The sequence below is a fragment of the Mustela nigripes genome, chromosome 16 (assembly GCF_022355385.1).
Source record: "Mustela nigripes isolate SB6536 chromosome 16, MUSNIG.SB6536, whole genome shotgun sequence".
Taxonomy (NCBI): domain Eukaryota; kingdom Metazoa; phylum Chordata; class Mammalia; order Carnivora; family Mustelidae; genus Mustela; species Mustela nigripes.
Genome location: NC_081572.1, coordinates 47,977,214 through 48,001,492, shown reverse-complemented (window position 1 = coordinate 48,001,492; position 24,279 = coordinate 47,977,214). Strand labels below are relative to the sequence as shown.

At 48.6% G+C, this 24,279-nt stretch overlaps 2 protein-coding genes across 7 annotated transcripts in view; one reads left to right on the top strand and one right to left on the bottom strand.

The window, feature by feature from the left end:
* Window positions 1–21,630, bottom strand: part of TOM1L2 (target of myb1 like 2 membrane trafficking protein) — a 118,976-nt gene extending 97,346 nt beyond the window's left edge. For 4 of the 5 annotated variants that reach the window (XM_059379847.1, XM_059379848.1, XM_059379849.1 and 1 more), the window contains exon 1: window positions 21,486–21,627. In XM_059379847.1, coding sequence (XP_059235830.1) covers window positions 21,486–21,537 — 52 coding nt within the window. In that variant the 5' untranslated portion in view covers window positions 21,538–21,627. Of the gene's footprint in view, window positions 1–21,485 lie in introns of all 5 variants that reach the window. The other variant, XM_059379851.1, reaches the window with a different exon arrangement.
* Window positions 21,631–22,101: 471 nt separating this feature from the next.
* DRC3 (dynein regulatory complex subunit 3) overlaps window positions 22,102–24,279 on the top strand; it is a 31,296-nt gene continuing 29,118 nt past the window's right edge. For both annotated transcript variants that reach the window (XM_059379090.1, XM_059379089.1), the window contains exon 1: window positions 22,102–22,201. The gene's annotated coding sequence lies outside the window, so the exon portion shown is untranslated. The remainder of the gene's footprint in view (window positions 22,202–24,279) is intronic.

Sequence of the window (24,279 nt, the reverse complement as noted above, 5' to 3'; positions counted from 1 at the left end):
GAGAGAAATTACAAGTACACTGAGAGTCAGGCAGAGAGAGAGAGAGAAGGAAGCAGGCTCCCTGCTGAGCAGAGAGCCCGATGCGGGACTCGATCCCAGGACCCTGAGATCATGACCTGAGCCGAAGGCAGTGGCTTAACCCACTGAGCCACCCAGGCGCCCCAGGTCTGTGCTTTTTGTTATGGAAGCTCTATCAAATGTCTCATCTACTGCCCCCACACTCTAAAGAGTAGGAATAGTGTCCCATTTTACAGATGAGGAAGCTAAGGCTCAAACAGGTTAGTAGAGCTGAGACTCAAGATGAAGTCTGATTTCAAAGTTTTTGTTCTTTCCAGAAGTACACAGTCTGTGATCTATGTTTAACTTTTCTGCAGCACGAGAGATCAGACTATTAAAATAAAAACTTTTTTTCTACTTTCAAAAAAACCAGTATGTACTCTTCCCAGAACATACCTTCCAAATTCCAAATGCATTCATTTCAGAAACAAGTTTTTGAAAGATTTTACTCTTAAGTAATCTCTACACCTGACGTGGGGCTCAAACTCACGGCCCCAAGATTAAGAATCACACGTTCCTCCGACTAAGCCAGCCATTTTCAAAACCATTTTTGATGGAGGAAAAGACCCTTTAGTGAGCACATACTTTATATGCATTATCCAGTTTGAATGAAGAGATAGTCGTCATAAGCAAGGAAAGTGAGGCACAGAGACATTAAATGTCTGCATCCTGGCACCGCCTTTATCTTTCACTAATTTCCCCAACCTAACAGTTTCACTTTGAAACACCTATTTAAGCTGACATAGACCAAGTAAATTCCGAAATAAATTCTACGCCTTGACCTTGCATTGAAACTAGCAGCACTGGGCCCTCTGGATACCAAGAGGAATGCCACCTGGTCCCTACCTAGGAGGGTGTGTGGAACCCAGCAGGGGAAGGACACAGGTCTTCAGGGCTGCTGCTGGCCCATATAGAGCTTCGAGCAAATGAGACAAAGGCTCCCCAATCTCAAAGCAGGAGTAGTCCCAGAATACAGCCTGCTCAGAAGCCCTGTGCCCCACTCAGCTGTCCACACCTCCTCTTGCAACGAGTGAGAGCAAAAGAAGCTGGAGAGCAATGGAGTGTTTGGTTCTCTTTCCCTCACTGGCCAGAGCCTCCCCCACAAACCCCTCTGGACCAAAGCCAGCCAGGCCATGAGATGTGGGCATTCGGAATCTGAGGGCAGGGTTGGGGTATGGACCCAGGCCTATTCACAGTGGTTCCTGGGCGATGCCAGAAAGTGAAAGTGCCAAACAGGGCTCAAAACGTCAGCAGGGGGCGCCTGGGTGGCTCAGTGGGTTAAGCCTCTGTCTTTGGCTCAGGTCATGATCCCAGGGTCCTGGGATCAAGCCCCATATTGGGCTCTCTGCTCAGCGGGGAGCCTGCTTCCTCCTCTCTCTGCCTGCCCCTCTGCCTACTTGTGATCTCTGTCAAATAAATAAATAAAAATCTTTTTTAAAAAGGGGCGCCTGGATGGCTCAGTGGGTTAAGCCTCTGCCTTCGGCTCATGTCATGATCTCAGGGTCCTGGGATAGAGCCCCGCCTCAGGCTCTCTGCTCTGCCTGGCTCTCTGCCTACTTGTGTTCTCTCTCTCTGTCAAATAAATAAATAAAATCTTTTTAAAAAATAAAAAAAAAATACTTAAAAAACCCCAAAACACCAGAGGGGGCCACATGGGGAGCAGGTTGTCCTGAACACCAGGTGAATGGGGAGCTGGAGCCAGGAAGCAAAACAGGTTAAAGCCAAGAGAAGTTCAGGGCCCCTGGACATCTGCAGAGGACCTGGCTTTGATACTATTTGGTACCACTAGGACACCCTCCCCACAGTGGGGGCTTCATGCCAACCATTTCTTATACAGGTGCTACCTGCCGCTCAGGGTCCCCAGGCCCACCTCTCCCTGGTGGTAGGTGCTATTCTAGAGTGGGGAGTGGCAGTTGTGGAGCACTGGCCAGGGACACCCACTTCATCAGCAACACTGGACATCTAGCATGGTGGAACAGAGGGCTCAGCACAGGGAACAGCACATTCCAACACTTCAGTTCTTATCATAAGAGCCTGTCCCTGCACATAGGGGCTCCCTGCTGGGTTGGAGAATAAAGGCTACAAAGCACCATTTCTCATAGCTCAGTCGCACAGGGGAAACACACACACACACACAAAGCACCATTTCCCATAGCTCAGTCACACAGGGGAAACACACACACACCCCTTCCATAATCTGATCTGTGCCAGGAGGGGGTCTACGAAAAATATAATTGGAGTAATTAGGACATCAGAGGTGGCGGCTTAGTGAGGGTGGCATTCGAGCCACACCTTGCAGGAAGGGCGGAACCTTGCAGGAAGGACAGCAAGAGAGGCAGAGAGGGGAGCCATCCTGGTGGCGGCAAGGGCAGAAGCGAAGGCTTAGAGACAGGCAGGGTGCCTTGAAAATGGGCATGATCCGAGAAGTTAGCAGGCCACTCCACGAAGAGCGGGCTGGACCACCAATGGGTGACTTTAAGTGGGCCAGGGAGGTGGTGTTCAAACACTGAATCAGTCCTCTTGAGGCTCTCCTGCTTCTGCCCTAGTTTGGCTGTACCAACACCATGAATGCTTCCTGATCTCACAAGGAGGGGGCCTCAGCTGGGAGCCCTAGGATGACAACAGGCCCCAGCTGGACTAACCTTGTTTTGGTCTCACTGTGTTTATTTATTTTTTATTATGTTTATGATATTTTGGATCACTGCCAAGTGAAACTGGTTTTCAATGTTCAGTAGTGATAAAGGTCCTTTAAAGTAAATTTGCCCAAGTAAAAAAAATGACTCGATATAAAAAATAAATATATTCTATAAATAGCAGCATAAATGACTCCTGGATACAAGAGATTCACAAAGGTGGTCCCCAGGAGTTCACGGAAACCATGATTATTTGGGGAGTCCCAGGCCAGGGCCTAGCCATGCAGGTGGAGAAACTGCAGTGTCTTTTTCCAGGTGACCAAGAGACCCTCAAGGCCCACTGGTAAGGAGGTCCTAGTTCATCTTCGCCTCTAGGGGGAGGATCTCTGGGATGGCATCCTTTGGGATCCGCTTGGGGCCAATCCATGAGCAGCGGTAGCGCCTTTTCTTTTTTTTTTTAAGATTTTTATTTATTTATTTGACAGAGAGAGATCACAAGCAGACACAGAAACAGGCGGCGGTGGGGGGAACAGGCTCCCTGCTGAGCAGAGAGCTCGATGCGGGACTCGATCCCAGGACCCCGAGATCATCACCTGAGCCGAAGGCAGAGGCTTAACCCACTGAGCCACCCAGGCACGCCACCCTCTCCTTTTTAAGATTTTTAAGCTGCGGTAGTGTTTCATGGCAAACCTAGATTCACCTCTGGGCTCTGTCACTTACTCCCTGGGAGGTCACCGGCATGTGACTCAGCCTTGCTATAAATCAGAGAAAAATCACACCACTGCCTTAGAGGTTGCTGCAAGGAGAATGACCAGCAACCTTCAATAAGTGGCAGTTCCCTCCTCCCCCAACTCCCTTTCTAGCTCTCTGGCAGGGACCCAAATCTGCCATCCAGCCTTTGACAGTGTTCCTCTGATTGGGAGCAGAGAGAATTTTCCTCCTTTGTCCTGACCCTGAATAAAGGATGTGCAAAATGCCTGGCTTTCATGTACTGTCTTGCGTTAGCCACGAGGAAGGAGACCCCATGGATTATCAAGGCTAGTGTGTCACCAGTAATGCGCAGGGACTGTGAGTGTGGGCATCCCGGTCACTACCCGGGCGCAGCAGCAGACAGCTGTGGGCCCCTCACAGCAGGCAGGCAGGCGGCGCCAAGAAGGCAGGCACTTGACAGGCCAAGGAGGCAGGAGGAACAGAGCGACTCTGCAGCCCAGCCACAGGCACATTTGCGCCTGACGAAGGGAGCCGGCCAGAGGCCGCAAGCTTTAGTGCACACGTCCCGGAGCTGGTTTTCCACGAAGCATGGACCACCACCAGCCAGATACCTTTTCTGTCCGCAGATGTGCAGAAATGCAGGAGACAGCCGGCACTGATGAGGCTGAAGGGGAAACAAGGAACTCGGGCTCTGTCATGAGAGTCCCATGCGGAACATAGTTTCCGAGTCTGGCAGTCTCTCTCTCTCTCTCTTTTTTTTTTTTTTTAAAGATTTATTTATTTATTTGACAGAGAGAGACCAAGCAGGCAGAGAGGCAGGCAGAGAGAGAGAGAGGAGGAAGCAGGCTCCCCACCAAGCAAAGAGCCCGATGCGGGACTCGATCCCAGGACCCTGAGATCATGACCTGAGCCGAAGGCAGAGGCTTACCCACTGAGCCACCCAGGTGCCCCTGGCAGTCTCTCTTGAAGCTTCCAATGCTTCTAGAGTCTGACCCAGGTTTTTACTGCTGGGAAGGCAGACCAACAACATCAGTGCACAAAGATACATTGCTACAGCACTGTTTCTAAGGACAAAACCCCACTGCCTCCTAGTCAGAGCACAGCGGCAGAGTAAATGTGTGTCCGTTGTACAGGGCGCTCTGCACAAGGAGGTATGTAAGAATACGCCGCCCGGGGAAAAGCTCCCAGACACACCGGGGCATGACAATCAAACTGCACAGTGAAGCCCCCTGGCAGGATCCCGCTGTACAAAAGAAACTTCGTGGCACACGGACCTCACACTAAGCGACCGACGGGGCTAGCGACAGGGCTACCTCTGGGGAGCAGGGTAAGGGTGGGAAAGCGGGGACCCACACTTCACACAGAATACATTTACTGTCTCGTTTTTCAACAAGAATGAGCTCAATGCCCATTCGCTGAAAGGCAAACAAACAAACAGTGGGCACCAAAGAACAAAGAGCCGGCAGCATCTGGGCGGCAGGAGCCAGGGAGCCCGGGGAAGGCCCATGGCCACCCAGAGCAGCCCTCCTCCCCCTCAGCCTGGGCCACAGGAGGGCCGGGAGGGCGGTGCGCCTTCCTCCAAGTCAGCCTTCCCGCCACCATCATGGGACTGCAATGGGGCTTCTGGGAGACGGCTCCAAAGGTTGCTTCCTTTACCTTCACCCACCCCACCCTGTCCCCCTGGTGGGGCTTGGAAGCAGGTAACCTCCCACACCCTTCTCCTTAAGTCTATCAAGTTTGGAAAACAAAGAGCCATTAGGACATTCTCTCAAACAAAAGCACCCATCTGATGAAGTTCAGCGACAAGCCCCCTGGCTTGCTCCCGCCTCCAACTCCCTTCTCTTTCAGGCCAGCTCCTACTCATCCTTCAAAACCAGGTTTGGGCAGTGCTTCTCAGGAACCTGCCTTCTGCTCTCTTCTGAGCCTTCCCTAGGCCTTGTCCTGACTTCTGTCGCAGGCTGCCCTGGGCACTGAAATGACATGTTTATCTCCCCGTCAGTGGAACTCGCTAAGGGTGGTGACTGTATCTCACCAGCACCAAGCAGGGCAGGGACTCAGAGACCCTGGGGGGCTGTCCCACTTCCCTCCAACCCCATCACACTGCAACCTGTGTACCCAGAGCACTCCGCTTTCCCCCAAGCCAGGAGGTAGCTTCTTCTGGAGGACCTCAATTCACCCGGGGCCACGATAATGCCACCAGCCCCACTGAAGGCTCTCATTTCTGTTCTGTCACTGAAGCCACAAGTGACTTGTGAAGGCCCTCTGTTCCACCATTGCCTCAAAATCCAAAAGGCTATGTGGCCACTAACAAAGCAATTTTGTCCAACAACCACCAAACAGCATCATTTAGCAAATACAACCTGCTGAGAAATGAACACAGTCCCCACAGGACTTATGTTCTGCCTTACTCCAAATACACACCCTTCACATAAGCATTGAATGATCCTGGATTTATGTGGGTACTTAATGACAGACCCCCCCAAAACCATGCAACCTCCTCACACCTATTAGGATGGCTGCTATCAATACAACGAAGTCAGCAAGGGTGTGGGGAAATTAGAACCCTTGGGTACTGTTTGTGGGAAGGTCAAATAGTGCAGCCATTGTGGGAATCAGTATGGAGGTTCCACAGAAAATTTAAAAATAGTGGTACCATATCCAACAATTCCACTTCTTGGAATATACTCAAAATAACTAAAAGCAGGAACACAAATAAGTATTTGCACACCCCTGTTCACAGCAGCATTATTTACAATTGCCTAAAGATGGAAGCAAGTCAAGGGTCCAAAGATGGATGAATGGAACAAATGCGGTCTATCCATACAACAGAATATTATTCAGCCTTAAAAAAGGAAATAATTATGGGGCGCCTGGGTGGTCAGTTGGTTAAGTATCTGATTTTTTATTTCACCTCTGATCATGATCTCAGGGTTGTGGGATTGAGCCTGCATTGGACACTGTGCTCAGTGGGGAATCTACTAGAGATTCTCTCTCTCCCTCTCTCTCTCTCCCTCCCCCTGTTCGCATGCTCTCTCTCAATCTCTCTAAAATAAGTAATTTTTTTTTTTAAGATTTTACTTATTTGACAGAGAACAGGAGAGAGAGAGCATAAGTATGGGGAGTTTCAGGCAGAGGAGGAAGCAGGCTCCCCACAGAGCAGGAAGTCTGATATGGGGCTCGATCCCAGAACCCTGGGACTATGACCTGGGCTGAAGGCAGATGCTTAACTGACTGAGCCACACAGGCATCCCTAAAATAAATAAATCAATCTTTAAAAAAAAAAAAAAAAGGAAAAAAATTCTGACACATGCTCCAAGATAGATGAATCTTGATTATGTCAAGTGAAATAAACCAGTCACAAAAGGACAAACGAACAGGGTACAGACCAGCCAGTTCTGACCCCCTGACCTGTCCCCACCTCCACCCAACACCGTGGGAGCCCAGCTGAGTGGTTAGAAGCACAAAGGCTGGTGTAGACCTCACCGGGTTTCGATCCTGTTAGTTGTTTGATTCTGAAAAAGTCACCATGGGTGGGGTGAAAAGGCCGAGCTCACAAGGTAAGAGGGTTCAGTGAGCTAGAATGTTAGAAGGCCCCCAGCACAGTTCCCAGCTCACACAGGCACCTCCGTTCCTTTGACACCTCCCTTTGGGCCAATACACAGAGCGCCTCTCCAGGCAGGTAGGCTAGAACATTATTCATTTCAGAATTCAAAATCCCACCCCATTCTCACGGTGTACTGAAATTAAGAGTCACATAATTATTAAATATGTATACATTAAAAGTGTCATTTTTAGTTCATGGGTATGGGGCCAGCTCTGCAGCAGTGGGAGGACCTAAGCTAGGTTTGGAATGAGAAACAGTGTCACATGGGAGGAAGGAGCACGAGGAGCACTGGCGGGAGAGTGTGTGCAAAGGTCTGATAGAGAGTCCGACAGGAAGCAGCCCAATTAGTGAGGCCCTGAATGCCGGGCTATGTTTATAACCCATTCACAAGGAGACAGGGAGTTCCAGGAGGGTTCTGGCAGATTTGTCCCAGGTTTTGAGTGGTCTCTGTGTACAAAGGGAGGGAAAATGGAACTGAGGAGACAGGCTGGGAAGTATGTGCAAGGGCCTGGCCAGGAACAGGGTGGGTCTAAGTTAGAGGTGATCTAAACCAAGAAGAGGAAACAAAGTCTAAAGACAGTATGAAGAAAAGCAAACAAATTCCCTTCCACTGACGTGAAGCTCGGAGGCCAAAAGAGGCCCCCAGAACCGCCAACGGTCTGGCACCCGGGTCCCCCAGCTTGGCCCTTCCAGACCTCCCTTCCTTTTGCTCTTGCTCCCTGGAGCAATCTGCCTTTATGTTCAAGAGTATTTATGAAATTGAAATTAGTGTCTCTCATGGGCACCTTGTCAGAAACGTGCCATTACGAGTGACATTTTCGGGTGTCAGAGATAGTCTCTTTCTCAGTCTGCTGGTAGATCCAATTTGCCCAGTTGACAAGTGAGAAGACTGCGACACCAATAATTATAGAAACAAACCCAACCCAGTATCTGGGAGTCAAGCTGTTCTCTCCATGTCTTCCCTCACACTCAGCAGACAATATGGCAGCCCACTGGCAGAGGGCCCTCACTGCTCAAACCATGGCAGCTCACAGGGACCAGCAGGACCCCAGACCACACGACCTTTCAAGCCGGCAGCTGGAGAAAAGAATGCACAGGACTTCTTAGGACTGCAGGAAGAAAGCAGAAAACCTCTTCAAAATACCACCCAGAATCAAACAAAAGAGCACACACTGTAAAACTTCATGCCTAAAAACTTCTGGAACAGGCAAAACTCACCCTTGGTGACCAAGTTGAGATCGGTGGTTACCTGCACAAGGGGTGTGTTATAGGGAAGGGCTGTTTGGATGGGGCAGGAGAGAACTTTCTCGGGTGATGGTCAAAGTCTTTATCTCGGCAGAGGTGCGGGTTACTACTGTGAATGCATTTGTGAACACTGTAACAATTAAGATTTGTGCAGTTCACTAGAAATAAATTATATCTCAAGGAAAAATGTATTGGAAAATGTGTGTGCATGCATAATACATACGTAAAACTAAAAATCCACAACCCGTATATTTAAGTTGGATTCAAAACAATCTTCTGTGAAAGCTCAAGGTCTTAAACTTCAGAAAAACTAAAAGCCACTCTGATTCAGGACTTAAACTTTAGGCATGGAAATGAACTTGGAGACTCTGCTGTTCAGTTCTCCTCTCCAAATGAGTAAAGAGGCAGAATGTGACCTACCCACCATCACACAACACATCAGTCACAGAGCTGACCAATCCGGGGCTCCCCAAGTGCTAGCCTGGGATCCATTGGTCCGTTCTGGATGGGTGCCAGAAAAAGCAGCTGGAACAGAGTACCAAAGGTGATTTTATGAACTAATTTCATTTCAACCTTCAAACCTAGAGCTAAACAGTCACCCCCACCAAATTATGTGTGAATGTGATTAACTTCCAGAAAATAAAAAAAAATATTTGCCTTTGTGAGTCTAGGTCAAGAACTGCCCCCTCTGGGTACGCCTGGCTGGTTCAGTAAGTGGAGGGTGCGACTCTTGATCTCAGGGTTGTGAGTTCGAGACCCACGCTTGGTGCAGAGATTATTAAAAAAAAAATCTTAGGGGAAAAACAGAACTGCCCCTTCATCAAATGGCAGGCTGCTACTACTTTTCTTAGAGTCTTTGCCCATATACAAACATCCGTAACTGGGCAAGGGCCCTGGGTAAGAGTCAAGGGATGCCCCCAGGTTTATCACTGACTCCCTATGGGACTTGGCAAGTCACCTACTGTGATACAAAAAGAAATATGTATCTGATCCTTGTCCCTAGTTCCTGGCACACAGCTCCTAAAATCCCTGGACTCTCCAGAGTATCGGGGTCGTCTGCTGTATGCTAATGAGATGACTAGAGGCTGTGCCCCTAGATAGCTTCACAGTGGGGGCTGGATACCAGAGGACTGGGAATTTTCAGCCCCCGCTCCACCTCCAACCTCCAGAAAGAGAGTGGGGCTAGAGAATGAGTTAATCCCCAACGGCCAATGATGTAATCAATCATGCCTACACAGTGGGGTTCAAGGGGCTTCTGAGTTAGTGAACACAATGAGGGGCTGGGAGGGTGGTACCCCCCCACCCATGAGAGCATGGGCACTCTGTGCCCCTCCCCACTTCCCCCACTTCACACATCTTTTCCATTTGGCTCTTCCTAAGTTGTATCCTTTATAATAAACTTGTAAATGTAAGTAAAGTGCTTTTCCTATGTTTTGTGAGCCTTTCTAGCAAATTCTTGAACCTGAGGAAGGGTCATAGGAACCCTACAGTCCACTGGGGGGCAATGGAGAACTAGAGACTGGTGTCTGAATCAGGGATAAGTCCCGTGGGACTGAACCCTTAACCAGCAGGGTCTGTAACAACTCCAGGCAGTCAGGTCAGAACTGAACTGAATTGTAGGACAGGGAGTTGGTGCCAGAATTGGCTGCATGGGGCACCTGGGTGGCTCAGTGGGTTGAAGCCTCTGCCTTCAGCTCGGGTCATGGTCCTAGGGTCATGGGATCGAGCCCCGTGTCGGGCTCTCTGCTCTGCGGGGAGCCTGCTTCTTCCTCTCTGCCTGCCTCTCTGCGGGCCTCTCTGCCTACTTGTGGTCTCTGTCAAATAAATAAATAAAATCTTAAAAAAAAAAAGAATTGGCTGCTGTCAGGAAATAAACAAACAAACAAACAAACAAACCCACCACACATTAGGTGTCTGACCTGTTGTCCAGGTAAAAATAGCACAGCCCACCCTCCCTGGGCCTCAGCTTCCTCACCTGTAAAAATGAGGGAGTTGGACCAAATGCTGCTAATACCCTTCTACCTTGAATTCATTGAGTCTTTGAATTGCTGGTTTAAGAATTTCCAGAGTTAACACGAGGGATTCTCACCCTCTGGAAGCCACTAGAAAATTCTGCTCTCCAACGCCAAGCCACATAATTTCTCAGGCCTCATTTCCTATTTTGACTAATGATGTGCCAGGACTCTGTGTGATTTCTCCTTTGAGAAGTGGCAGAAGACTCAACAGTGTCCTATTACAGGGCCACGTCCTTGTACCCAGCCCTCTAAAGATGTACAGCCCAATTCTCTGAGATGAAGGAAGCAGTCTCTCCCCATTACACTCAGTTTTAAGCCAAAACCTGAAACAGAATTTTTGACATGCCTTCCAGACTACAAGGCTGGTGCTTCATGAATGATTTAAACAGCAGCTGGTAATGTCTTAAAAGCAAGTTGGTCAGTTAGACAACTTAACATCTGTTTAAATCTCCTCTTCCCGCACCCCCCAAAACCATAGTTTCAAAGCAAATCCAAAGAGAAGGTAAATATACAGGGTTACACAGGTCTTCCATGACCGAGAAGAGCCTCACTGAATTGGAAGAAAGCACATCCTTTAACAGAGATCTCAGAAAATGCGCTGGGATGATGAGGACACTTGGGTACCGAATCACAGTAGGACTGAACTGGATGAATCATTTCTAACATGAGCACACCTGAATCAGGGACAACAATTGCCAGAGTTTCAGCCTCCAAGTTCATTCATTCAGTCCCACAAATAATTACTGAGCTCTCCAGCTTAGTGGTTACGAGCACTGGCTCTGGAGTCCTCAGGCCTGGATTCAAATCCCTGCTCTTAGCACAGACCTTGGGGAAGGTTCTTAGTTTCGAAGTCCTGGTTTCCTGCTCTAGAAAATGTGAGGCTCCTGCCTCACAGGGCTGCTGCGAGAATGAAAGGAAATGATGCGTGTAGGTACTTAGCCCAATTTCTGGTGAAGAGTCATGCTGACTAGTACTGCCGGCGTCACTGTTCTAAAGGCACATGTTAGACTCTCCAGAAAAATTAGGGCATGACGCCACAGGCGACAAAAGAAAAAAGAGACAAACTGGACTTCATCACAATGAAAAACTTTTATGCATCCAAGGACTCAATCCAGTAAAAGTAAAAAGGCAACCCAGAGAACGGGAGAAAATTATCTGCAAATCATGTAGCTACTAATTAACATTGGTCATATCCAGAGGGCTCCTAACACTCAAAAATGATAACCACAATAAAAATCTCCCCAATTAAAAACCAGGCAAAGAGGGGCACCTGGGTGGCTCAGTGGGTTGGGTCTATGCCTTTGGCTTGGGTCATGGTCTCGGGGTCCTGGTATCGAGTCCCGCATGGGGCTTTCTGCTCGGCAGGGAGCCTGCTTCCCCCTCTTTCTCTCTGCCTACTTGTGATCTCTCTCTCTCTCTCTCTCTTTCTGTTAAACAAATAATAAAAAAATCATTTTAAATTAAAAAAAAAAAAAACAGACAAAGGATTTGAACCCAAATTCCTCCAAAGATATACAAATGGCCAATCAGCAAATGAAAAGATGTTCATTGTCGCTAATGACTAGGGAAGTGCAAGTCAAAATGGCAATGAGATATTACTTCACACGCATTAAGGCAGACTACCATTAAAAAAACAAGTAACTACTGGGGCGCCTGGGTGGCTCCGTGGGTTGGGGCCTCTGCCTTCGGCTTGGGTCATATCCCAGGGTCCTGGGATCGAGCCCCGCATCGAGCTCTCTGCTCGGCGGGGAGCCTGCTTCCTCCTTTCTCTCTCTCTGCCTGCCTTTCTGCCTGCTTGTGATCTCTGCCTGCCAAATGAATGAATAAAAAAGTCTAAAAAAAAAACAAAAACCAAACCAAGTAACTACTAAGTTTCAGTGATCATGCGGAGAAATGGGGGCCCTATGCACTGCTGATGGGAACACAAAAAATGGTACAACCACTGTGGAAAACAGTATGGTGGACCTTCCATGAAAGAGTAAAAACAGAATTACCGTATGATCCAGTAATTCCACCACTGGGTATATATCCGAACTAACCGAAAGCAGACACACATACGGATATCTGCACACCCATGTTCACAGGAGCACTGTTCACAATAGCCAAAGAAGCAGACCAAGAATCCAGAGACAAATGAATAGATAAATAAAATGTGGTACATATATACAACGGAGTATTGTTCAGCATTAAGAAAGGAGATCGTGAAACGTGTTCCAATGTGAATGAATCTTAAAGGTATTATGCTAAGTAAAATAACCCAGTCACAAAGACACATTTATTGTCTGATTCTATTTATGCGAGGTGAGGGTACCTAGAGCTGTCAAACTCCTAGAGAACGAAAGTAGAAAGGCTGTTCCCCGGGGGCTGGAGGTGGGGAGAAATGGGAGTTCTCATTTTATGGATCCAAAGCTTCATTTAGGCAAAATGAAGAAAGTTCTGGAGATGGACGGTGGTGATGGCTGCACACCGGTGTGACCGTACTTAATGTCACCGAACTTTAAAATGGACAGAATGGTAAATTTTGTATTATGCCTTTTTATCACGGTTTTTAAAAGCCAATCACTAAGTACAATGAAAAACAGGTGCACTGGTGGAACACTGAGTGTAGAGGACGCAGGGAAGGAGCTGTAGCATAATACCAGGTTTCGGTCTTACAGTCTGGAATCTCACTGATCCTCTTAACAGTCCTGTAAGACGTGACAGAGCAAGTGTTCTCGTCATATACACACCCCTTCCTTGTTTACAGATCAGGGAAGTGAGTATTGTAACAGTTAACGAACTCACACTGAGCAGTCACACCTGAGACAGAGACGGGATGACTCCGACCCAAACAAAAAAGGGCCACTTGTTGGAAGAGAACAGAGAGAGGCCGGTGGGCATCCATACTGCTCTAGAATTCCTTGATGCAACTTATGCGAGCTTCGTCAAATTCCCATGTGGAATCAGTTAAGGCCCCTTCTTGTCTAAATGGAAACAGACCAGACTTGCTGTCTGCAAGGCAACGTGCACAAAAGTCTGGGAGCTTGACTCCCTGCATGTGGAACACGGCTCAGCCGACCCTGAACCACTGAACCTTGGGCAAGTTTCTTAGCTCCTCTAAGCCATTTCTTCATCTGTAAAATAGAAATAATCCCACGGACTTAGTGGAGTTTTCAGGGAAAAAAAGATTTTAACGAGATAATGCATGCGACAGGGTGTCTGGAGGATGCTGAAGGATCAGTAAATGATGGCTAGTATTCTGAGCTTTGAAAGATGCTAAAAAATAAGATGGACAGAAAGGAACCTCTGGAGCGAGCCACTGTGCTGCATATGCTCTGCCACATTCTGTGAAGGTCACGGGGAAAGAGAAAGCACGCATCCTGCTGTGGGGAGCCTCTGTTCTCATTTGGAAGATAAGACAATAAACACGTGATGAGACATACAATAAATAACCTCGGGAAACTGCACCAGGCAGGATGGAAGCGATCAACAGGTCTGAGCAGAGTAGCTGACTGCAGGACACTGTACAGGGGACTTCACATACATTCTCTCATTTAACCTCCACGAAAACCTGGAGAGCTAAGGAATTTGCTATTTTGGAGGTGAGGAACAAGCCAACAGAGATAGCAAACACTGTGAGTTCAGAGAAGAGATTCAGCACCATCAACCATCTAGGAAAGCTTCCCGGAGGAGGAGGAGGCACGGCCTGCCAGAGAGCAGGGAGGCTGACTGGATAGAGAAGATTCACGACATTCAGCCAGGTCAGAGGACTGGTAGGAACACTAAAATAGACACCAAGTCTGAAAATGGGTTTTTTTGTTATTTTTTAAAGATTTTTTATTCATTTGCAAGAGAGAGTATGAGCCAGAGGACAGCCGGGGTGGGAGTTGGGTAGAGAGAGAGGGAGAAGCAGACTCCCTGCCGAGCAGGGAGCAGGATGCAGGGCTAGATCCCACAACTGCAGGATCACGACCTGAGCTGAAGGCAGAGGCTTATCCGACTCAGCCACCCAGGAGCCCCTGAAAATAGTTTCTTCAAAGGCCCCTCTCCTAGCCACTACAAGCTGGGTCGGGGAAAGAAAAAAAAAAATTGAAAGAAAGAAAAGAAAAGACTGAATGTTATTTATATCTCTTCAGACTACTAGGTTAACCTAAAAATTCTGAGTGATGGATCTGCTAGGTCAAGATCAACAATGCTTAACTGAAGCTCCTCTGGGGACTTTACTCAGATTCCCTTCTTTGCACTGTATCAGCCCCCCCCCCCCCCCAAGAAAAAAAAACAGGTAGATCACACAGAAATATGCTAAGAGAACTTATACAATGTTGCCATCCAAGAGAAAAACCAGGGAGTGAAATGGACAAGGACTCCACCCTTCCACTTATTACAAGAAATGAGAAGAATCTCAATGAATTTGTAAGAGAACATTTTATGTGATCTTTTTTTTCTCCTTTGCATTTTGTGTGTGTATGCATTTTTCAAGTTTTCTACATGGAAAACACTTTTTTAAAAAATCATGATTTTATAAGAATTCTTTATATCCCAAAGAGTCCTCTGTAAGCAAGGACAGCCCTTCAGTCAAGTCCTCGTGAGTGTGCTCCTGTGCAGGCACATGGAAAGCAGGGTAGAACAAGAAGCAGGCTGACCCCCACCGCAAGACGGGAGTTTTATAAGCTGTCCAGGCAGTTCAGGACAAATGCTCTCAGAACCCCAGTCCTCCTCCCCTGGTCCACCAACCTGCCTCAGCACTCCTCTCTGACCAGGGCACATAGGAAGGGCCCTGCCCCAACTTCGGAGGAATTGGCTGTGCCCGCTCCCAACTCCCCTGAAGGACCCCCACTCTGCACAGATGGGAGCTTTGATGGGAATAGTCAAGAATGACCTTTCAGTGACTGCCAAGTGGAAACCTCCCTATCTCCGTAGACATCCCTGCTACCCTCATCCCTAGAAATCCTTCCTGACTTCCCAGTACCACCCAAGAAGAATCCCAACTATCTGGCCAACATCTGAAGCCCCCCCCTCCCCCACACCTTTCCAGTCTTAGCTCCCACCACTCTCCCTTGCTAGATCAATAGAACCGATCCTATGATGCCCTCCCCCAACTTAATATCAGCCTTTGCTCAAGATGCTTTCTCGGCTAGAGAACACCCTCCAAGCCTCTTTCTCCATCCCTACTCATCCGTAAAAGCCCTGTTCAGTGGCCACTGCTTCCTGAGTTCTTCCTTCCTCCCTTCTGAAGGTGGTGCTCCTCACTCCTCCCTGGCTGAGGGCAGCACAGAGTAAGAGCACACCAGTTCCAGAGCCACAATGCTGGATTCCGCTCCAGCTCCTTCCCTGCTACCTGTGTGACCTTCTCTCTTTGTCTCAGGGTCCTCATCTGCAAAATGGAGATCACACAGTACCTGACTCACAGTTTTCTTGTGGGGATTAAAGGCTGCAGGATCTAGAAAGCACCTACTTCAGTCTCTCACACACATAAACCTATTGTTTACAAACAAAAAGCTATTGTTACTGTTAATGTTGGAGGTAATAACCCCTATGGTCCTCCACTTTCTTCATTTATCTGTCCAGTCTAATGCCCCACTTCTCATCACATCTGATTTAGGTACCTGTTTTATCTCCCTTACTAAACTGAGCATCCCAGGAAATACTCAGCTTGATATATATACAGAAGGCAATAGAGCCTCTAAATGACCAATTTCTTATAACCCCACTTACAGTCTGTCTGTAGGAGAACCCATATTTGTGCCCGGGTGGCTCAGTGGGTTAAGCCTCTCTCTCTGGCCCAGGTCATGATCTCAGGGTCCTGGGACAAAGCCCTGTGTCGGGCTCTCTGCTCAGCAGGGAGCCTGCTTCCCCCTCTATCTCTCTGCCTGCCTCTCTACCTACTTGTGATCCCTCTGTCAAATAAATAAATAAATAAAACCTTTTAAAATAAAAAGGGATGGGCGCCTGGGTGGCTCAGTGGGTTAAGCCGCTGCCTTCGGCTCAGGTCATGATCTCAGGGTCCTGGGATCGAGGCCCGCATCGGGCTCTCTGCTCAGCAAGGGAGCCTGCTTCCTTCTCTCTCTCTCTGCCTGCCTCTCTGCCTACTTGTGATCTCTCTCTGTCAAATAAATAAATAAAATCTTTAAAAAAAAAATAAATAAAATAAAATAAAATAAAAAGGGAAACCCATATTTACTGTTTGAGGAAAGGTAAAGAGGAGATTAAGGGAATGGAACTTTTAATCTAGAGCTATACTTCTCAAAGTGTGGTCCCCGGACCAGCAGCAGGAGCGGCAGCAACATCACTGGGGAACTTAGAAACGTTGAATGCTAGGCTCCAGCCTATACCTCCTGAATCAGAAACTCTGAAAAGTAGCATCCAGCAACCCATTCCAACAAGCCCTTCGAGAGATTCTGCTGACCCTGAATCATGAGGTCTGCAAGGCAACATGGCAGTGTAAGGGGAGCGCAGGCTCAGGAGCAGATTCCAGGCTTAACTCTGGCACAAAACCTTACATCAGTCTCCTAACTTCTCAGACCCTCAGCCTCCTTCAAAGCAATACAGGCAGACAGTAACACGCAGATAATTAAATATTGTGAGGATTGCATGAGATCCCACATTCAGAATTTGCATACAGTAGGTGCTTAATAATTTTAAGCTCCTTTCAGTTGTCTTCCTGTGTATGGACAGGGCTGCAAACAAAAAATAAAAGGACCTAGGTGAAAGGGCTTGGTGAACTGCCAAGTGCAATAGAGATCTGAGGGACAAATAATTATTCTTGGAACAAACAGCCCAGCTCTGGAACACCTAGCATTCCCAGGGTAGGAGGAGGCTGTTTATGTCCAATCTACAAGCACAAACTCTGCAACAGAGTACTACTACTTACAACAGAGTATCTACTTCTTACCTGCTCCTGAAAGCTGAGCCATGAAGAGAATACACAGTCCTCCCTTAACCGCCCTCACCCGCCCAGCATTCCCCTCAGAATTAATGAACTACTCCCTACTGTTTCCATTTAAATGGATCCAAACTTTACTCTTAGAAAAAGGATAATCTGAAAGCATTTTCCAGCCAATACAAGAAACTGTCACCACTTGCACCACATCATAGACCTGATTTGGGAAAACCTAGTATGTGATACCTAACCCCTCTGTGGTCCAGGAGGGTTTAGATTAAGACAGGAACCTTTTGAAATCTGTTTCAGAAGAGAAACTCCAGAAACAAAAGTACTACTTTTTCTTCCTCCACACTTCCTAGCCTCTCATACTACTGCTTGTTCTGCTCTAAGTCATTCATTCTACTCAGGAACCACCTGCCACAAGGACAGTGAGGAGGGCTACAAGAATACACAGGGAACTAAGTCAGACTGTGGGCTTAGCTGCCTGTTCAAGCAAAGAGCCCCCAGTTAGAATGTCTGTGTGAGGCCCCAAGCATGACACAGAGTAATAATTACCCTACCTCTTTCCAACCTGGGCCCAGCTGAATGGTTCCCCCAAAGCAGGTGAGAAAAGGGCTGTTCTGCCATGAATGAGGCATTGACCAGAGAACACACCATCAACCTTCATAAACACATCCGTGCGGCGGGTTTCAAGTAGCATGCTCTCGGACACTCCCAAAAGATCCAGAAATTTCTCAGGAAGGAGGTGAGAACTCCAGATGTGCACACTGACAACAAAGCTGTCTGGGCCAGAGGAATAAGGAAAGTCCCATACCATAAGCATGTGCGGCTGTCTGGAAACCGTAATGAAGACGAAGATTCACCCAACAAGCTCTTGGTACACTTGTTACCTATGTACCCATCACCCCTTTCATGAATCTACAGACAGTTAATGCGGATGAGAACCAACCAGGCTGTCAGATAAAGACAGAAAACCACAACCAGATAGTAATAATAGTAATGACCAAGCCCTGAGACTACAAGCCTAACACTTTGCCCTAACCTTTTGCGGCTCCGGCTCACCTTTGATGAACATGTTACCTCTGCAGAAGGCTCCCTGAGAGCAGCTACTAAACGTTTGTACCCCAGAGCCTGGCACCCACAGGCTCTCAGAAGGCCTACTGAATTAGGCTGGTGGGACTGTTTCGGTGCAAGCCCCACGCAGCCATTGAGAGGTGTTATTTTATGAGTGGGTAAAACAAGGGCCAGAGAAGCTAAAACCTGGAAGTCAGCTGAGCAATGTCTTCTTTGATGACATCTTTTGATATCCCAGGCCCAAACCCAGCTTGCCACTGTCCCCCACCGCAACCTCTGTTCCACTCAGACTGGTAACACAGATGTGCCCACATCACCCTCCAGGCACGGGGTGTCCTCCTCTCTGCCTGTGGAATTCCCAGGCACCCTCGTGAATAGCCCCTAGATAGGAAGCCAGTCCTATCTCCCAGCTCTTCTGGAATCTTCTGGACTCCTAAGAACACTGACAATCTCCACTACACACCTAAGCACTCACCTAGGCAGCAGCCTTCTGTCAGTGCTTGTGATTCCAAGCATCTCTGCTGTCCCTCTCCACATCAGAAATCCCCGAGGAGGGGACGCCTGGGTGGCTCAGTTGGTTGAGCGGCTGCCTTCGGCTCGGGTCATGATCCCAGCGTCCTGGGATCGAGTCCCATATCGGGCTCCTTGCTCCGCAGGGAGCCTGCTTCTCCGTCTGACTCTGCCTTCCACTCTGTCTGCCTGTGCTCGCTCTCGCTTGCTCTCTCTGACAAATAGATAAAAAAAAAATCTTAAAAAAAAAAAAAAAAAAAAAAAAAAAAAAAAACTCCCCGAGGAGCAGGACAGCCACGAAACCCCAGCTCTCCCTTCTCCCAGCTGAGCAGCGGCTTCACTCCTCTGCACCTTGGTTTTCCCCATCTCTTAAGTGGGAAGGACAACAAAACTTATTCCACAGAGCAGCCGGAAGAAGCAAGTATTAGCTGTGGATTCGCTCTGCACAAGCTACAGGTGCTGTTTCTTATACTCATCAGCTTTGTTTTATTTGTCTCCCTTCTCTCCGGTCAACCACCGGGAAATACTTTTCAAAGAATACTAACAACACTAAATGCCTTGAAAATCACGTTTACACTTTGTCACAACAGTACAGAATTTACATTAGAACCTCCTTCTATCCTCTAATTTAGCTGAACTGTGAAATCAGCTGGGCCTTGTCTGTTGACCAAATTGACAGTGTGGATGCTTCATTCTCTTCCTGGTTAAGTGTCTTGCCTAAGGGCTGGTGAATGGGAGGGGGGGTCTGTTCCTTCCCAGGCCATAGAAGGGCCAGGTCTGTTCCTTCCCAGAGATGGGAAGAGATGGGCCAGGTGTCCCCCATACCCTCTCCAGATACCACACTCAAAACTAACTTAACTCTTCTGTTGTTAACAGTGACAGCTGCAATTTACTGAGTCTTTACTATGTACCGGGCAACAGTCATCTTACTGAAGCTATACTACTCCCAATATGAATTTCTCTCCTTCTCTCTCAGCAAACTAAGGTTCAGAAAGGTCACACAATTTTCTAGGGTCAAACAGCCAAAAAATGGGTAAGGCAGAAATCAACTTGGGCCTTCTGATAGAAGTATCACACTCTTTCCACTCGCTGTGTATCCCTGTATCCATAATATTTGTGTATTTTTAAATGTCCTTTAACTTCTACCCATCATGAACTACCATGGCATTTCCAAAGTGTAGCATTTCCTACTGTAAAAGAGACAGAAAAGAAAATAAATCCCTTCAAGTTTACCAGTGCCCTCCAGCAGCTGGCTGGGATTCAACATCCAACTGAGAAATGAGGTTTTGGAAAAGAAAATGCACCTGAGGAAAGGAGATGAGGAAGAAAATCTAGATAGACACGATAGTCTGTAAAGGTGGGGAGAGACTCACCCCAAGCCCCATGTGCATCCTATCCTTTACCAAAAACTTTACACTACAAAGAAAAGAAAGGCTCCTAATGCCAGTTAGCCAACAGAAGAGGCCTCAATAATTTCCCATACCCCAGTAAAGGCTGAAGAGTAAGCAAGAAAGTCTTAAGTACATCAGGAAATAAACAAATTACTACTGCCTAAACCAGCCAGGCCCAGAAGGACACCAAAGGTCCCCACTCATAAAAGACGTTTTACCAGTCCTTCCACCAACCAGGAGGAAGCCAGTTTTAAAAGAAAGCAATCAGCATTCTCAGCTAATCAGCTGGCGAAAGTTACTGTCTTGAGTGAAAAGGCAAGTTGCTTTTTTAGTAAAGAAACCGCACACAGTGGGGCCATTCTGGTGTTCACTCACACAGCCTTGAGTTTTTCTTCACCCAGGATACCGATTGTCTCTGGTACCCTTTTTCCAGGTACCACATAGAATTAACAGGTACTACAGAGCAGCCACATAGAATTAACAGGTACTACAGAGCACCCCTCTCTCTACACTGTCACCAAGAGACTTCAGCTTTGGGCAAATTTAACACAGCAAGGAAGCAACAGTCAATGTGCAGAGACTAAGGAATATCAAAACTTTGGAACTTGAAGGGACCTGGCCCATCTCACCTCCAAACACCTCACTTAACAGGTAAAATGTCAAACCAGAAAGAGCAGTGACTTGCACAAGGTCATATAGGAAGAGTCACTGGCAAAGTCCCTCCTGGAGCCCGGGCTTCCTGACTCCCAGACCAGGGCTCTTATCATTAAATAACACAGCCTCCCGTCTTTCCCAGAGGCAGTGAAGGCATGCCATCCCCCTGGCAAGATAATCACCCTCCGGGAACCCTTCCCCCCATCCCAGTCCCTCCTACAGCCTAGCTGAGTTGCAGCTCTAATTAGCAAGTCTCAGAGCAGGGAGTATTCTCTGGGAGAGTGCCCGGTCTGAGGGCTGCTGGTACTGAAAAGAGGGACAAGGATGGAGGGAGAAGGGTGTGGGAGAACTGGGTTCTGGCGCCAGTGGCAGCAAAAGCGTCAGCCTGCATGAGGGCGCACTCGGTGGCATCTCGCAGACCGCGAGGAGGCCAGCGGACCCCAGCAGCCGGCACCACTTCCAGGAGGCCGGAGGGGCTGGGGCTGGGCCCGGATCCGGAGGAACGCGCGGAGCATCTCCGAGTCCAAGCTGGGCCTCGGGAACCCGCCTGGCACGGTGGCACCGGCGCCGTAAGCAGGCCCAGGTAGCCCGTGGGCAGAGGCCCGACGGCAAGGATGCCCGGGAGGCCCGTGGGGTGGCACCGGTGCCCGGCGAAGGCCCGCGCTCTTCACCAGCCCCGCCAGCCACCGCCGTCGCCCACCCAGACTGCCCACCCTTGCGCGGCCTTACCGAGGCACTGTCCCACAGGGGTGCTGAACGGGTTCCCCAGGAGGAACTCCATCTTGAGCGGACAACACGGCAGCGGCCCGGGCCCCCTGTCAGCCGCCCGGGTCCCCGCTGTCCCTTGTCGCGCTCCCGACCTGACTGACACTTGCCCCCGCCCCACCCTCCCGAACGCCGAAAGCCCGGCCCCTGACCCCACCCCCTGTCGCGTCCCCATTGGGCAGCGTCTGCTCAGCCCCTCTCCGATTGGCCCCTACACATCCCTCGTGAAGCCCCGCCCGCCCCACGGTGCCCGATTGGACGGAGAGGCGAGCTAGGTCACAGGAATCTCCGTCAGGCGCAGCGGCACCTTCCCTGGCCCGCCTCCGAACGAGACCCTCTGTGCTCTGATTCAGCTATATTTTGGTCAATCTAGCGAGTCCTTACTATTATTGGACAAGAGACGAGTCAATCATTCAAGTGGGGGGCGGGGAAGAGGCGGGGATACTCATATCCCTGCCCATACTAAGGGCTGATTGGAGAAACGTTTGTTTTTTCCACCGCTGGTTGGTTGTAGGACTATTTCCCTACCCAAGAACTGCTATCACGTGACTGTCAACTTTCACCCAGGATGTCTACCACGCGACTTCCCCTTAGCAACCGACTGACCACACTTGGTTCCCTTAGTAACCGGGCGAAGCGTCCTCTGCGTAGAAGCAGTCGGGTGGCTGGCTCTTGAGACGGTGAGACGTTGGAGCGGAGACGGTGGGAGGACTCGCAGGGGCAGACAGACCCTCGACTTAACGCTTTCCTCTGACCTTTTTCTCTGGGAGTCGGCCCGGCCCTCCTCGTCTGTGAAATGAGCGCACCGGTTCTCTGCTAGCCAGGTCACGGGCGGGCTGAGACACTGGGCTTTCAGGACTTCGGATCAGAAAGATTGATAAGGACGCATTTCCTCGGAGAGCAGGCCCCGAAGAGGTCTTTTTTAGGGGCTCCATCCCCCGACCTCCTGGCCTCATCCCTGTTATCGAAACAGAGGTCCCGGGTCCACCAATAAGTTCTCCCGAGTATTTAACCCTCATATCCGACCTCTTAGCGGTGATAAAATGTATCTGTGTTCTTCACCTGGTGCTGTATCGAGTAAGGCTCCATTCCTCTCTCTTCTCGGTAGCTCCTTGTACGACTTGGGACAATTTCCTTCTCCTTCCGGGCCTCAGTTTCCTCATCTGGGAAATGAGGGAATTAGGACTCTTTTCTCCAGTGGTTTCCAGAGCCGACATGCAATTAAGAAATGAGTGTGCACTTAGTACCCCGGAAGCACTCCGTTAATTGTTGATTTTCCTTCAGTAATCCATGGCCAGTATGGGTATGTTTTTCAGATTCCATCGATCCCATGTTCCTGGTCTTGTTTCTCGGTGAGGAGGCTGCTCCATTGGCAGTGTTGTAGGACTTTTGGCTGCTTTCCCCATCTCCCACCTCTGGTCTTCACCACCAATACTGGTGTCAAACAAGTCAACAGGAACCCAAGTTGGGTGGTAAAATGTTGATAAAAGCCTCTTTAGGAGAGGAGTGGTCGGACCTTGGCCCTGACCCAGAACAGCTGAGAAACCTTGTGCATTGTGACCGTAAAAATCTACAGCGCCCTGGGTACAGCTGAGTCATGATTAAGAAAATGGACTCTGGAGTCATGGTCCCCTGCCTCTGCTGTATGCCATATAGACGTATTAACTTAGGCATCTTACTTAACCTTTCAACCTAGCTTCCGTTTTTGTGATTATTTTTTTAAGATTTTATTTATTTATTTGAGAGATGGAGATCACAAGTAGGCAGAGAAGCAGGCAGAGAGAGAGGAGGAAGCAGGCTCCTTGCTGAACAGAGAGCCCAACGCTGGGCTCGATCCCAAGACCCCAGGATCATGACCTGAGCCGAAGGCAGAGGCCTTAACCCACTGAGTCAACCAGGCACCCCTTGTGTTTGTATTTTTTTTAAGTCTGGGAACTGCAGATGATTAGTCCTACATATAAGTGAAGTTCCTGGAGATCTCTCTCAGCCACATCTTATTAAGGCTCTTGCCCATCTCAGTACGACAGCCAGAGTGAACCTCTTAAAACCCAAAGCTGACCATGTCCCTGCTCTCATTAAGCCCCAGGAGCTTCCTAGGGATCCTAGAATAATAAACTCCTGTAGGGCCCTCCAACCTTGCTTCAATTCAGCCCAAATGGAATATGGCTTGTTCTCTCCCACCCCCAGGCCCTTGGTGTGCCGTTCCCACTTCCCTCTTTCCTACTCCTCCTTCAGATCCCAGCCCTGTCTCCCCTGGCCAGGCCAGGTGCCCCTAATGTATGCTGTCCTCGTTCCCGACATCTACAAACTTGTCATGGTTTGTAATTAAATATTTGTATGATGATCTGATTCATGTCTGAAACAAGAGGGAAGGAGATCTGTTTTATTCACGGCATGTAGTAGCTATTCATGACACGTGTGTGGGCTGAGTAAATGATCTTAAACAAATGTAGGAGGGAAGAGTTATCCATTTTTACAGACAGGAAATCAGAGGCTTAGAAAGGTGAGGTTAGTTGCCAAAAGATGCACGCCCAGGTTCCAAATCCTGCCCTCCTGTGCTTAACAAAGAGTGTGCCTCACAACCCTTCCACACTGAGTAGTGATTGTGGGCTTGACAGGAAAGCAAGCTTGATCCGTCCCAGGTGCCAGACCTAGAAGAAGTAGGAGTGACGAGAAGTCAGTTATGGTTCTGAAATCAGAATTAAGAGACATTTCCCAAAGTACAGCACTTTTCTTTGAGAAAGCACAAACTTTTCAC